At 29.6% G+C, this 13,824-nt stretch overlaps 4 protein-coding genes across 5 annotated transcripts; 2 read left to right on the forward strand and 2 right to left on the reverse strand.

The window, feature by feature from the left end:
• Positions 1-503: 503 nt before the first annotated feature.
• On the reverse strand, positions 504-3,262 carry LOAG_00932 (G-patch domain-containing protein). The gene is made up of 6 exons (XM_003136472.2): positions 3,140-3,262; positions 2,452-2,670; positions 2,112-2,257; positions 1,844-1,953; positions 1,569-1,766; positions 504-917 (listed from the first exon to the last, which is right to left on the reverse strand). Exons 1-6 carry the CDS (start codon positions 3,222-3,224, stop codon positions 773-775), a joined length of 903 nt encoding a protein of 300 aa, XP_003136520.1. The 5' UTR covers positions 3,225-3,262; the 3' UTR covers positions 504-772.
• A 509-nt stretch (positions 3,263-3,771) lies between these two features.
• On the forward strand, positions 3,772-7,466 carry LOAG_00933. Of its 2 annotated transcripts, XM_020445597.1 has the most exons (8): positions 3,772-3,839; positions 3,906-3,997; positions 4,652-4,756; positions 5,412-5,515; positions 6,116-6,170; positions 6,279-6,467; positions 6,601-6,738; positions 6,996-7,466. In XM_020445597.1, the coding sequence occupies exons 2-8, from the start codon at positions 3,921-3,923 to the stop codon at positions 7,360-7,362; spliced, it is 1,035 nt and encodes a 344-aa protein (XP_020303962.1). In that variant the 5' UTR covers positions 3,772-3,839; positions 3,906-3,920; the 3' UTR covers positions 7,363-7,466. The 2 variants fall into 2 exon arrangements, with proteins under 2 accessions (XP_020303962.1, XP_020305316.1); XM_020445598.1 differs by lacking the exons at positions 3,772-3,839; positions 3,906-3,997 and having other exon boundaries at positions 4,595-4,756.
• A 1,635-nt stretch (positions 7,467-9,101) lies between these two features.
• On the forward strand, positions 9,102-10,975 carry LOAG_00934 (hypothetical protein; the record flags this gene model as incomplete). Its single annotated transcript, XM_003136474.1, has 5 exons — positions 9,102-9,434; positions 9,650-9,771; positions 9,945-10,044; positions 10,314-10,490; positions 10,706-10,975. The coding sequence occupies 5 exons, from the start codon at positions 9,102-9,104 to the stop codon at positions 10,973-10,975; spliced, it is 1,002 nt and encodes a 333-aa protein (XP_003136522.1).
• A 1,494-nt stretch (positions 10,976-12,469) lies between these two features.
• LOAG_00935 (hypothetical protein) lies at positions 12,470-12,830 on the reverse strand (the record flags this gene model as incomplete). The annotated part of the gene is made up of 1 exon (XM_003136475.2): positions 12,470-12,830. The coding sequence occupies exon 1, from the start codon at positions 12,812-12,814 to the stop codon at positions 12,470-12,472; it is 345 nt and encodes a 114-aa protein (XP_003136523.1). The 5' UTR covers positions 12,815-12,830.
• Positions 12,831-13,824: the final 994 nt, after the last annotated feature.

Raw genomic sequence — 13,824 nt, forward strand, 5'->3', positions numbered from 1 at the left:
AAATACATTAAAATATTTGTATTTTCGTCTCGTTTTAACCCTCCAGCTCTTTGTCACCAAATATTGGAGCATACTCTAACATCCCATTTAAGTATCTACCGTTGACCCGAAAAAAGGTTTCAACCAAAACAAAAAGATTTAGTTAGAGTCAATTAGAAAGAAATATACTTCAGTTCCCTAAAAACCACTTCCTTGCTTAAGCAGTGTTTCTGACAGGAAACAAAAATTCCTATTTCCTAATAATATTTTAATAATGTAAATATCATTAACGTTCATCATTTACCATACGAGTGATCCAAAATATAGCAATAACCTTTTAGATGGAATGCTGCGCCAATATTCAGACTAAAAACAAACAGAAGAGAGATATGTATATTACATTTATTTATTAAAAAATGAAATATAATATCTCTCAATATAATATCTATGAAATATAATATCTCTCAATGTTACATGCGAAGTAACCACAAAAAAAAATGTAAAAAAAAAAAAAATACTGTAGTTAAAAAAAAGACATAAGTAATCAGCGTAATACAAATTTTGCATGTTTTATGTAAACCAGAAAATATTATCAATTCTCGACAGGTAAAACAAAAAAGACACACCAATATTCACTTATCGTTTTATTACTAGAATCAGAAGATGAATCAATCTATAGTGTATTTATCATGTAGACTTGAATTATAGATAATATGCGATTGCAACCTAAGTGTCACGAACAAAACCTCTGGAATAAAACTCTCTGGAAGAATGAAAAAATATAACAATATCTCTAACTATCTTCATCATAATCTTCATGCTCTTCTCTCGTCTTTCCTGGACAGCTATTTTCTAATTCTTCCTTTGAATCATACTGAGCTCCACACCAAATACAATAGCAGTGGGCAGCACGGAGATACTTCGTTAGCGCTATTAACCTGTAATACTGTAAGCAGTTCAAATGTTCCAAATCTACAGTGGTTTGAAGTAAATTCAGTTCAAATTTGAACAATCAATTTAAATTACAAGCAGTCAATTTTAATCACATGTACATCTTAAATATCACATACTTCACCAATTTTCATCTTCGGTAAACTTATTAAAAATGTTTTAGACCGATACAAACTTTGGTTAATACAAAGTTTGGCTAATATAAAGTTTTGTAGCCGTGATGTTTCAATCTGAAGTTTGAACTTTATTCGTAGCATGGATAATATCAATGGAGAATACTACAACCCAGCAGAAAGATTCCAACTACTAAAAACAAACTTTAAATTGTATTCATAATAGACAAGTATATTACACTTGTTTATAAAAAAAGTTATGAAAGATAACAAATCTTAATGTTTCATGCGAAGTATCAACATATTACATTAGTTGATAGTGGATACAATTATATCAGTTACATTTCAACTAATAAAAAATTAAATTATTCAATCACTTAGCTGTCGACTGAATAATAAATTTATCATTATCTAATTGATCACCGATTAGTTGAGCAAAGTGATAAATGGCATTTTTTCATTTGTTCTATTTACTCGTTTTGTTCTATTCTCTGTTCTTCAAGAAGAATTTCAAAAATAATATACCATTCTGTAATTTCATTTTCCAGTAACTCATTAGTGTTCAGATCATCAGGTGCCACTTTTCCATTAAAATAAGTGAAACATTCCGTAATGCACGTCGATTCTTCAATTCTTGTTTTTTTCAATGAAGGCGTGTTATCCTCCTTCGATACTTTATATATTGGCCAAAAATGACTAGATGTAGGAAGTTCCAAACCACTTCTGAAGTTGACAGAAAAAGAGCTGAACAACAGATTTATTTTATCAGGAAGAAAACAAGTAATGTAGTTTATCCTCACCTGGCATCTAATTCCTGACATACTTTCCGACTTTCCTTCAAATCCTTCGATAGCTGTTTCATACGCGCTGCCCAGCGTTTCCTAATAGAAAAATCATCGATAAGTACATCCTGAAACCAAGTTCAGTTCAGCAAATTGGAATTCGTGATGTTATATCACCAATTAATGGTGACACGAGAAGTCATTAGAGTGATTAATAAAGTAATGATAGTCCAAAAACTTTGTCTTTAATTTTATATTTAAGATTTGAAATTCCCAACAAATTAACATTAGCTTTCGCCCTTTCCAGTACAGCTCTTTGATAAAGATCCATGCGTTGTCTTTGTTTTTCATGCTCTTCCGCATCATGCCCTAATCCTGTACGATTAGTTTTCAGCTCCAATGCAATGGGCACTTTGATCCCTTCACTGCAACCTGAATTTCATTAATTCTTTCATGAAAAAAAAAATACGACTTTGTCATTTCAAACAATATTGAAAGCACATTCTTTTGTTGTCTTTCGAAGCTACAAAAATCGATGTGTTAGCAATGCTACGTTTTGTTAAAAAATTTCATGCATTGATTTACCATCTCTTTCAAAAAAAAAAAAAAACTGCCATATTTAATACCTTCTTTTTCTACGCCTAAACTCATCCCTGGTCTGTAACCCATTTTGGAAAGCAACAAGAATCCTTTCGAATTCTCGCTAACAGGCTTTGCCAGTGCATCATCCCGCATCTTTTTCTCCATTTCCGAACGTTTTGGAAGATTCCGCAAACGTTCAATATTTTCCACCCGTTTCGCTTCTGCTTTCAAATGTCGCCATTGCGTTTGAGTTCTGGCAATTCCTGAAATAAAAGAAGATAAAATGAAAAATAAACGAGAAATAAATAAATGAAATTATGATTTCTGAGAAAACTTCTCCCTTATTTTATATTACTCCACACTTTAAAGTTTCATTCTCAATTCTAACCAACTGAATATTGACTAAATGTATCTAATATATTGATGTTTTAATTTACTTACAATATATGGATAAGATAGTAGTATAATCATAGCTTTTCCTTCTATGCTTGTTTTATTTCCAAGCTTAAATAAGATTCCTTTTAAAATAAACTATAATTTTCTAAACATCATTGATTATTTCTACTTTTCCGTGTATAGAAAACAAATTCTGATATTTTTATGCTTTGAATTTCAACTCCTCGTTTAAATCAAAGGATGAAAATTAAACGTATTAGGAAATCCTCAACTAATTCCATTGTCCCCATGAATTTATCTTAATCGTTTTTATACACATCGAAATATAAAACAAACCAGGTCGTACATCCAGAGCTGTATATGTATCGGACATATAATCATCATCAACATCATCTGTTGTTGCACCATTCGGATCTATCATTCTTTATGTTGTCGGTTATGATTTATTATAATCTAAAATGTGTAATTAAAAAATAACAATATTTTCTTATCAGAACTGTAATACCTAGGTTTAATTAATTTATAACATTTAAAATAAACATTAGAAAAAAGTATTCATTTTATTCTTTACATTTCTTTCAACTATTCCATAACATATTATTCTTGCTTAATTAAATTTCAGTTATTCGTTATCATTATCTCCTTGCTACGATTGTTATTTCCTAATTGCAATTACCTTTTTTTTTATTATTCCCATATAGTCAAAATTAAACAACCCAAATTTCAGGAAACTGAAATTTAATTAGTCATTCAGAATTAAAAGATCCAGATTTCCGGAAACGGAAAATCAATCAAGATCAAACGGTCTAAATTTCCGGAAACGGAAAACCACTCAAAAATTAACGGCCAAGATTTCCGGAAATGGAAAAACGCTTACACTGAAATGGCAATCAAATGTAATGTAAATTGTTAACTTATACCATAGCCACCGTATTCCGAAACAACTACATTCTTACAACTTGTTGAGGCCATAAAATGCTGCTAGGCTCTTTTGTTTCCGTCCAATTTTCTGAAGTAGCACGGGAACATTTGCTTGGTAAGTTTATTTGGGGTATTTAAATGATGGAGTTTTCGGTTGAACCGGTTCCGTTTACTTCTTTAGTTTCAGTCTCCCGATATGAGCGGTCGTAGTGGTAGATATCGGGATGATGAAATACCAACGCTGTATGTACGACAGGTACATTATTCCGCTCGGTATGAATTTTTATTTCATAAACAAATTTGTAAGACTTTTTGAAATTTATTTAATTTTCATTTTTTGAATATGATCTTTAACTTTTTTTCAAAAATCTTATTCCGTATTATTGTTTTTACGTTTAGATATATTTTGTATAGTTTTAATTATAAGTAATTAGAGAATTTTGAGAAATGTAGTTTTTTGAGAGATTTTAGGAAAATTTGTTCGTCTGTTCCTTTATTTTTTATTTCTTCTTAATTAACTGACTTGTTTATTTATTCGTTTTCGGAAAATTTGAAGTATTATGGCAACAACTTGATTAAATGTTAAGAGAGAAGGGGGGGGGGGGAGAAAGAGAAACAAAAAAGAATTAATCCTCTGTTGATAATAATGGTAAAGAAATCAAATTATACAAACAAGTAGTTCTTTTTCGTTTGGGTTTATTGTGTGGTATATCCAAACTACTCTCTTTTTTTTTAGCATTTCGGTCATAAAATATGTAAATTTTCAATTGAGATTGTTGGTAAAAGGGTGAAGCCAATTCACATGGCTTGTTCGTAAATGTTCTTGAAGAATTCTTGGCCTGCTGACTTATGTATGATAAGTTTTCAATCTTTGCGATTTACACGAAACAACATTAAAATGTGATGATTTATGCGTTTGTTTTCTAGGCCTGATGATTTACGTGCGTTGTTCGAACGAATGGGACCTGTTCGTGATGTCTATATTCCCCTGGATTATTACACACGTGAATCACGGGGTTTTGCATACGTAAAGTAAGTGCTTGTAATGGATTCAAATGTTTTTAAAAATATCAATATAATCCAATTTTTTAATTGATTTGTTTTAGAGGCAGAAAAAAAGTTGTACCTACTTTTTTTTTCCACCTCCTTTTTTTGATATCAAATTCACACTTTTTTTTTTCAAGTAGGTGGAGTTGGAAAGGTGCAAGCTTTCTCTGTTTCTGGTATCTCAAGTACTAATTATCAAGCAAATCTTCAAGTTCAAGTGTTGGGTATTGGTTGAGTAACAAGGAGGTTAAAGTTAACTACTGGGAACTCAAATATGGGTGGTATAGATTGGTTATGCCGGTGATGACGATACACAGTGGGGTAAAATATATTCACTGGGTATGAATTCTGCTATTGCTACTGCCGATGCTTTTCCTATTGCTATTATGCTACCTCTACCAATTTCATTACTACTACCAATTTTTATGATACAAGAAACCACCCCTTTCCATACTTTTGGTCGTACTAAAAAGTTCTCGTATTTAAGGTGTATTTTTGGTAAGTTTTCGCATAGTTTGTAGTTGTACATTTTAGCGATCTTAAACTCATGTCCAATTTTTAGTTTGTTTTCAATAGTATTCATCATTTCGTCACTATTATTGATGTGAAAGGCTTTTTGTTTCATACGAGCAAATTACAGATTTGAATTTACACGGGATGCAGAAGATGCTTTGAGGAAGTTAAATGGCGCAAGCATTTTGGGAAGACCTATAGAGGTTGAATGGGCTGAAGGACAACGAAAAAGTACTGCTCATTATTATTAGAACTAATTTTCTTCCTTTTCAACTTGACTTGCTTGATTTAAAAATTTTCCTTTTTATAAAAGTGTTCAGGTAACTGAATGATTTATCCGTCAGTTATTGTTATTTTTCGTTTTTGATCTGATTACGATTATGCAATTCTTATCTATTGCAAACATTTCTTGCTAATGCTAGTGTAACTTCTATATTTTGAGCTCTTTTTTCTTTTTCTTTTTTTTTGCGATGCAAATCATTAATCCATTTATTCATTAGATTGTTGGCCTTTCTGATTCTCTGGTCATTGGAGGGTAACATACAGCAGTTATTTCTTGAAACTCTGGCGAAAATATTTTGCTGTAGGAAGGCATTATTCATCCACTACCACTTTCATTTGGAATTTCGTGAGACAGGAGGGTGGCAAAAAAAAGGATTAGAAAGGAAAGGGGTGAGGGAATTTGAGTAACATAATTTCTTCTAAATTGTCTCCATTCCATGTCCATACCTTGACATAACATCCTTATGCGCTAAACATTTCCAAATTAATTATTTTATTATTAGTATTATTTTATTATTTTATTAGTAGATAAAACTTCAAGTTTTTCAGCAAAAACAGAAATGCGTGCAAGAGATTCCTATAGTTCATATCGTGTTCGAAACCGGTAAAGTTATTCCTGATTTTGATATAATTTGACGAAAATATGTATTAAATAGTTTCTAATAACGAAATAGATACGGTTAGTTTTAACTTATTCATTGTTTTGTTATAGTTACCGCAGTCGTTCACCGCATAGGTCTGGACGTGAGCGTTCACCGCGACGTCGATCACGTTCAAGGCGTCGTTCACATTCACGATCAAAACGACGAGCGCATAAATCACGACATCGTTCTAGGTCGCGACATCATTACAGCAGCGCAAGATCAAGAAATAGTAGGAGCACAAGTTCATCATCTGCTAGGTAAAATTTCTCTCTTTTATTTTTAATTCTTTCCAAGTTTCGATTTTATTAGTCCTTTTTCGCTTTTTTAAACTTCTTGTAATTGAAACATTTTAAAATTTTATTTGAAAATAATATATAAGACTTCGTTCAGTGTTCGAAAAAATCGCGATAGGGGGCGGAAAATAGAGAGGTCAAAATCGCCGCCTCTTTCCAGATCTCTAATACGTTCATTAGATGAAGTTAAAGATCCAAGTGATGATGAGCAAAATGTTGTTATCAATGAACACAAGTAAGCGCATTGATGTAACTTATTTTCCTTACGTTACACATTTATACTGTAAAAATCTGGTACTTTGTACTATAAGTTCTTCGTTAATTTATTTCATCTGCTCGTTAACTGTGGTTCTTAGAATGCATAGACCACTGGTCGCAGAATATTCATGCAAGCTGCAGTTTTTTTCATTCTTTTTTGGATTTCAGTGATGCTTTGAATAATGTGATGCGCTTAATCTTTTTAAAATTGTATGCTATTTCTACAAATTATAGTATTTCAAATCGACAAATTGCTGAAGAGCTTAAGGAACCAATCATCGATGAACTGGAGATAAGAAGTGAAGCCCGAGCTAGTGATATTGAAGTCGATGAAAGGCAAATTCAAAAAACTACGCAGAAGAATGGAAGCATTGTCTACCTCGAGGAAAATTTTGGAGTTGACATTGATGGAAGTAATACTTCAGCAACCGAAGAGGAAGAGGAAGATAAAGCAGTCACAGACATTGAAGTAATTGATGAGATTGTTGAACAAAATGGTATTGTTTTCAATGATACGATTATCGAGGGTGATTGCTTAGATGGTAATATTAATATTCCGGAATTACTAATAGCTGATACCACGGTTAAAGATGAATTTTGATTATTTGTTTTTCTTTTTTTTTTCGTGAAATTATATTATAATTTCCTTCATTTTGTCTTATTTTCAACTAACTCTCAAGACAAAAAAAAGACATAATTCTTGAGTGGTGAATATAGAAAAGAAAAAGGGAAAACTGGAGCGTTAAATCATAACTAAATAAATGAATCTTAAATTTACTTGTCAGAGGGCAGGTTAATGATCATTTGATATAGCCAGGTTCTGAGACATCAGTGGAATAATTGTTATCTGGGAATACGATGTTTGGTGATTATTGGGGAAATTAAGTGATAGATTTCCAGCAGTAGACAGTATTTTCTGCATACCTAGCAAACCTCTTTGATATATAAGTTTTAATTTTGCTATCAGTTACAGCTGACAGCAATTTATTACAATTTACTGGGTGAAGTTTCGATTACATTTTTGGACTATTTTTATGTCAGAATGCGAATTGAGCTCAATACATGAAGTTGGGCTATCAACTGAAAATTATCTCATTCATATCCAAAATATAAAATTAGCTTGTTATTCAGTACTAATGTCATAGTATTAAAGAAAAAAATGATCATTATGCTATAGATGTTGCAGTTCAGGAACGTATGATTAATTTGTCTGTACTACACAGTAATGGAGTTTTGTTTGAGAGTACATTTAATATAGTAGTCACGGGTTTTGTTTTTCACTTTCTTTTTCTGGCAGTTCCTCTTCTGATTGCTCTAATCCGTTTTTCTTCAATTGATTATAAATAATTATTTGTAAGCTCAGCTCTATCTCTCTTAGATAATTATGGATAATTGACGATATGTTTGTTTTCGCGGACCATTGAAAATTTTGCTGGCCATTCAAGATTTTGTATGTTTAAACATTTCTAAAATAATGCTTAAATCTTCACAGTTGTTATAGTAAGAGGAATAGGTTTTTCACTTTTTTAAAGAAAAAAAACCACTTAAAAATTTGAAAATTCACAAGTAGGGGAAATTACTTTGCCAACGTATTCGTATTCGATAACTCATATTCAATTTCTCGATTTTTATTATATGATTTATATTGTTTTCATATCTTCTGGATTGTTTTACAAGTGAATTCTTACTGTTCACATTTCTCTTTTCGAGAAAAAAAATTCTGATCTTGTAAAAGAAACTGATTTGTGGCTGGGATGCATTCTTGTCCTTTTCTAATAAATTCGTATCTTTTTAAATCTTGCTTAACTATTTGTTCGTTTAAAATTTCACATCTTATTTTATTAATTATTAATGGAATAAAATTATCATATGCAACGTCAAAATTTTTGTTCAACTCTTGGTTTTTACCTTATATTCATCATTTATGTAAATTCGGAATACTGTGTCAATCGAAGTTGTTATTGGATTCAAAAAAAAAAAAATGATCCTAATAATTATGCGATAAAAGAGAAGTGCGTTATTTTCAATTATTGCTAATTCATTTTGAAGAGGAAAATTAGAAGCATATCTTTCATGTTCCAACGAATGCTGCTTTAGTGAGGTATATTGCAGCCCTATGAAATTGTCAAATATTTCTTGTCAAGGAAGGATTTAATTCTTGATCATCTGTTGCGTTGCATATACAAAGAAGAAAATTCCGGCAAAACTGCGAGTCATTTCCTAGCGTAATGTGCTTCTCTACCTGATTGTCGGATTAGTATTCCTTCCGACTAGTATTCTTTTCGATTTTTTCTTTTTTTTTTTTTTCAGTTTCTTGACATTTTCGACTTCAATGCTAGAATGCCAGTTTTACGACAGAAATTGTTAACTGATTTCTATCATTCGCCAAAAAAATGTTACGAATCAGATGCTACACCTCTACCAAACATAAATTGCGAATTGAATTATATTGCTGGTTCAAATGGTGAAGATGAAGAATTTTCTGAACTTCTATCACCAGCTGAAAATTGTCCATTGTCAGTATTACCCACTACAGCTAGTCCTTCGAAAGTTATTCGCACAGTTATCTTTTCTGGGAAAGAAAATAAGAGACGAAGATTGGTGACGGATGATTCAAAACAGATGATTCTGGATGCAGGACAAAAGCAATTTGGTCATCAGCAATGCAAACAGGTTTCTTTATAAATTTTAATTATTTAGCAAAAAAAACAGTAGATGAATTCATTTATAGAGTTAATAATTGTGGTATTTTTAAATAACTATTGAATGAGATCTCGTGGCTTCATATAGTTGACATTGTAATGAGAAAATGAGGAAATAAGAAATATAATTCGGTCTTAGAATTGATCTATCTCAAATAATTTTACTGCAAATATATGTATCTTCAGTGTGGTATGGTGTATGATTGCGATTCTTTGTTGGATCGGAAGCAGCATCAGGAATTTCATGGTCGCTTCCTATCAACCAAATGGTTTCGTGTGCAGACTACACAGCTAGATATTTGGAAACGGTATAAATATTATTTTCACTAAGAGATTTGTATGCAAAATTGAAATCTTCACTTGAAATGTCAGAATTTTGATTTTACTTACATGTAGATAATTTAATAATTATCATCTGTAAATGCATTAAATTTAAGCCACATTTTAAATGCTAATCAATCTCAGAGTGGTTTTTTTTCAGGGCTATTTTTTGCATTGTTGAACAATTTGAAGGAAATTATAGTCACATATTCTGCATTACGCAAACATCGAAGTGTACTTTGAAAAAGCGTGTTGATAAGGTTTGTCTTCTTCACTGATATCTTTCTTTTCATCATATATTTTGAAGTGATAAGCGCCTTATTATCGTAGCGTATGTCTGATAACATTTCGATACATACAAGGCTGTATGTAAATGATGAAATCCGTATAAATTTAGGTAAGTTAAGGTTTACTTTATCCCTATACTTTACTTTTGAAAATATTTGCGATGTTTAGAAGTATTCTGACCTCATTTAATAGCATAATGCACATTTTTTGTTAATTTACCCTTATCTTGGCGTCTTTCTAGGTTATCTTAGAATGCATCAACAGAGAATTAGGCTATACACCAGATTTAGCACAAGTCTGGACATCGGATGGTAGAAGACAGGCTTGGGTATATGTAACAGCTTCAGATACATATTATTTTATTGGTGCTATCGCATTGGTTGAAAAGGTATCTAAAGAACAACTATACTATGTAGAGGTATATTTCTTTTCGTACTCTCAATTAATTTTAATTTGATTCAGTTTCTGCCCATAGAAAGAGAGGTTGATTTTTATTATCTGGTATTCGGATATCTTTTCTTTTAAAAAAAAGAAGAAAAAAGCCGTAGTTGAAATTGACGCGTAATCAGATATTTTTACAACATTTGTGGCATACAACCGCAGCATAAATCATAATTTTTGCTTGATTTTAAGGAAAACTCTGAAAATAATGATGTAATCTCAACAAGCGGCAATGTATGTATGGGTGTTAATCGAATTTGGGTACATCAAACTTTGAGACACAGAGGTATTGCAGCACGTTTATTGGATCATGCACGATCGCATTTCGTCAGTTCCAGTTCTATTCCACGTGAAATGATTGCATTTAGTAGTTTAACTGACAGTGGTTTAGCGTTTGCTAAAAATTATATTCCCGGTGGAAAAATTCTTCTTTACAGTTTGAATCCCGAGATTTGTTACTAATTGATCAATAATTTTTTTTCAGTATAATCAATCCATTCGCAATTTTCCATCAACACTATTTTAGACAGAATATTTGGTCGACATTTGTAGGATCCCTGAATTTTGGATATTTTTCCGCAATTTAATTCTAGTATATTTGCAATTATAAATTTGATAAAAATTCCATCCATTACTATTTTTGGATATCACAATGCGTTGAATTTATAGGGTAATATCGTAAAACATCCACTTCCTTTCCCTTCGTCCTTGTAAATTTTTTTTTTTTCTAATGGAAGAGTAAGCCACTAATCATGTTTGGTATCAATAATGCATTAGATTTTTTTTTTTTTCTATGAAACTAGAATTAGGCGAAAGGAAATCCTTTCGGTATCAACAATGCATTAGATTGGTTTTTTTTTACTTTTTTTTGGCTATGAAATTGGAATTAGGCGGAAGGGAATCCTTTCGGTACTCATTAGTAATAATATTTGCTGAACTGATATAAGCCATGTGATTAGTGCATAGATTTTAGGACTTCGACTTCATTATCTTCTTCGTTCATAATAAATCAATAATTCGAATTTTAAAATTAAATATAATATAAAGGAGTAACCTTTGTGACAATTTAACAATATGTATGTTTTTAATATTGAAGAAAAGAGGATGTGAAATATATTTGACAATATATTTGCTATTAATAATGAAGAAGAGAATGGAAAAAGATGCAAACAAGCAAACATACTAATACTTTAATTGGCATTTGGACATAACAATTAGTGTAATTTACTTTTTAGGATTTTTTTTCCTTAAATAAAAACAAGTGCATAAATGTTAGGGACATATTGATGGAGGGACATTTTTTGTAAAAGTATAAAAATCGATAACTTCAACATAAAATCAGAAAACAAGAAATAATAAATAAAGAAGTGAAAGAAATTGGTAGGTATTTAAAGAGATGATATAAAAATTAGTCACATTGAAACTTTCATTTGTAAATGAATTTGTTTTACAACATTATTGTTAACATGTTCATTCATTCGTTATATAATATTATGCAACAAATTTATCATACAAATCAATAATTTAATAGTAAAATTAGAAATCAAACATTTGTAATTTAATATAGAATGTATTTTTTTAATTTAATGATTAAGTATTTAACATTTTTCTTGCAAAAGTAAAGCAATAAACAATACTGATTTTTTTTCCTTTCATTCTTTTATTGTTTTTGTTTTTTTTTTTTGTTCCTATGAATAATTTGAATAGCCTAAATAATAATATTATATTGAATAAAAATAAATTATGGGAATAATTCAAGTATAATCAATTAAAAATTTAATTTAACCAATTAAAAATTAATCAATTAAAAATACATACTTTTCAAGTTTTAATAACAAAAAGACTTGTTTAGTTTTTTTTTACAGTTTGTCGTCATTGATCTAATCATTATTGTCTAGTTTTTTTTTTTTTTATCATAATTTATTGGTTCAGAATTTTTGTTAAAATATTTAAATTTCAAGCACAAAAAGTGGAAAATAATTTCAAAAAAAGTATGATTTTAAAATTTATAAGATTACTCGATGCTATTTTAGTTATATTTCTTTGAGTTTCATGAAGCATTTGATCCGGATAAATAGCATTTGTCATGAAAATATCATCTGATAATTTCTGTTTCTTTCTTTCATTTGTTGCATGAAAATGAACATTAGAATTAAGAACATCTTTCGTTGTTGTATAATTAGTAGTTAACAACTGTTGATATTCATTATTAGATGATAATGATGATGATGGTGATAGTGTTGATTTTATTGATTTTCGTAATGATGATTCCAGTACATCCTTATAATCAAGATTTTCCATTTCTATTGGAATTAAATCTGAAAAGATAATGGGAAAATTTTGATCAAAAATTAGATACAATAATTGGATAAAAATAATATTATGCTGAAAGGAAATTAAAAATTTAATAAATCAAAAATATTTGATAGTTAAAACTGTTATTTAGTATAGTTATATTTCAGATTAAATATTTATAATTTATTATATCCAATCTTTTTCCATCCATAATTATTCTTTATTTGTAAAAAAGGACAAAAAAAAGTTTTTTCTTTTTTTAATTTTCAAATTGTGAAAAAAATTATGTCAATATTTTTTATGTGTTATAATAATGAATAAAATGGAGAAAATTTTATTTATTCTATCTTGTTTTGTTAGTAAAAAAGAAGGAAAAAAACGGGAAAAAATCATAAATTTAAATCGGAAAATTAATTTACTTTTATCCTAAGGATAAATAAACTAAAAAAAAAAAAAAAAAAAATTTTACTCATAATAATTTGATGGTATAGGAAAAAATTTCCATAAATTGGGAAAATAATTTTCCTCTAGTAATTTTGTTCAAATGATTCATGTTTGCTGAATAAGTATGCAGGATTTTTATAAGAAAAAAGAGAGCCATACATGTATAAAACCCATCATACGTGTCGATACTTTGTGAAGATCACGTGTACGTGTAATATACTTCGTAAACATCTTGTATGTGTGAATACTTCATGAAGATCTTGTAGATGTAATATCTTGTGAGGAAATTTATTTAATTATTATGATATATGTGAATATTAATTGATATATAATTAAGCAGAAAATTATTTAGTTAAATTATCGTAATATTTAAACAAAAAAAAAAGAAGAAAGCAAGAGTTTTTTATCGTAGTATTTGCTATTTGCTATTTAACTGATTAATTAATTAGTTGATCAATTAAATACGCTCATTTATTTGTTGTTCCCTTCCGTTTAAGTTTCCGTTTAAGTTATTAAACATTCATTGTTATATATATATATATATATATATATATATATATATATATATATAT

This window comes from Loa loa (genome assembly GCF_000183805.2).
Source record: "Loa loa unplaced genomic scaffold supercont3.249, whole genome shotgun sequence".
NCBI classification, from domain to species: domain Eukaryota; kingdom Metazoa; phylum Nematoda; class Chromadorea; order Rhabditida; family Onchocercidae; genus Loa; species Loa loa.

Excerpts from the sequence above, each read along its gene's own strand:
- LOAG_00932 (XM_003136472.2), bottom strand. The coding sequence starts at position 3,224 with ATGATAGATCCGAATGGTGCAACAACAGATGATGTTGATGATGATTAT. Across the intron at positions 1,954-2,111 it reads TGGAAAGGGCGAAAGCTAAT|GATGTACTTATCGATGATTT; the intron begins GTTAATTTGTTG and ends ACTTGGTTTCAG. Across the intron at positions 918-1,568 it reads GAAAATGAAATTACAGAATG|GTTAATAGCGCTAACGAAGT; the intron begins GTATATTATTTT and ends ACAGTATTACAG.
- LOAG_00933 (XM_020445597.1), top strand. The coding sequence starts at position 3,921 with ATGAGCGGTCGTAGTGGTAGATATCGGGATGATGAAATACCAACGCTG. Across the intron at positions 6,468-6,600 it reads ACAAGTTCATCATCTGCTAG|TGTTCGAAAAAATCGCGATA; the intron begins GTAAAATTTCTC and ends GACTTCGTTCAG. Across the intron at positions 6,739-6,995 it reads GTTGTTATCAATGAACACAA|TATTTCAAATCGACAAATTG; the intron begins GTAAGCGCATTG and ends TACAAATTATAG.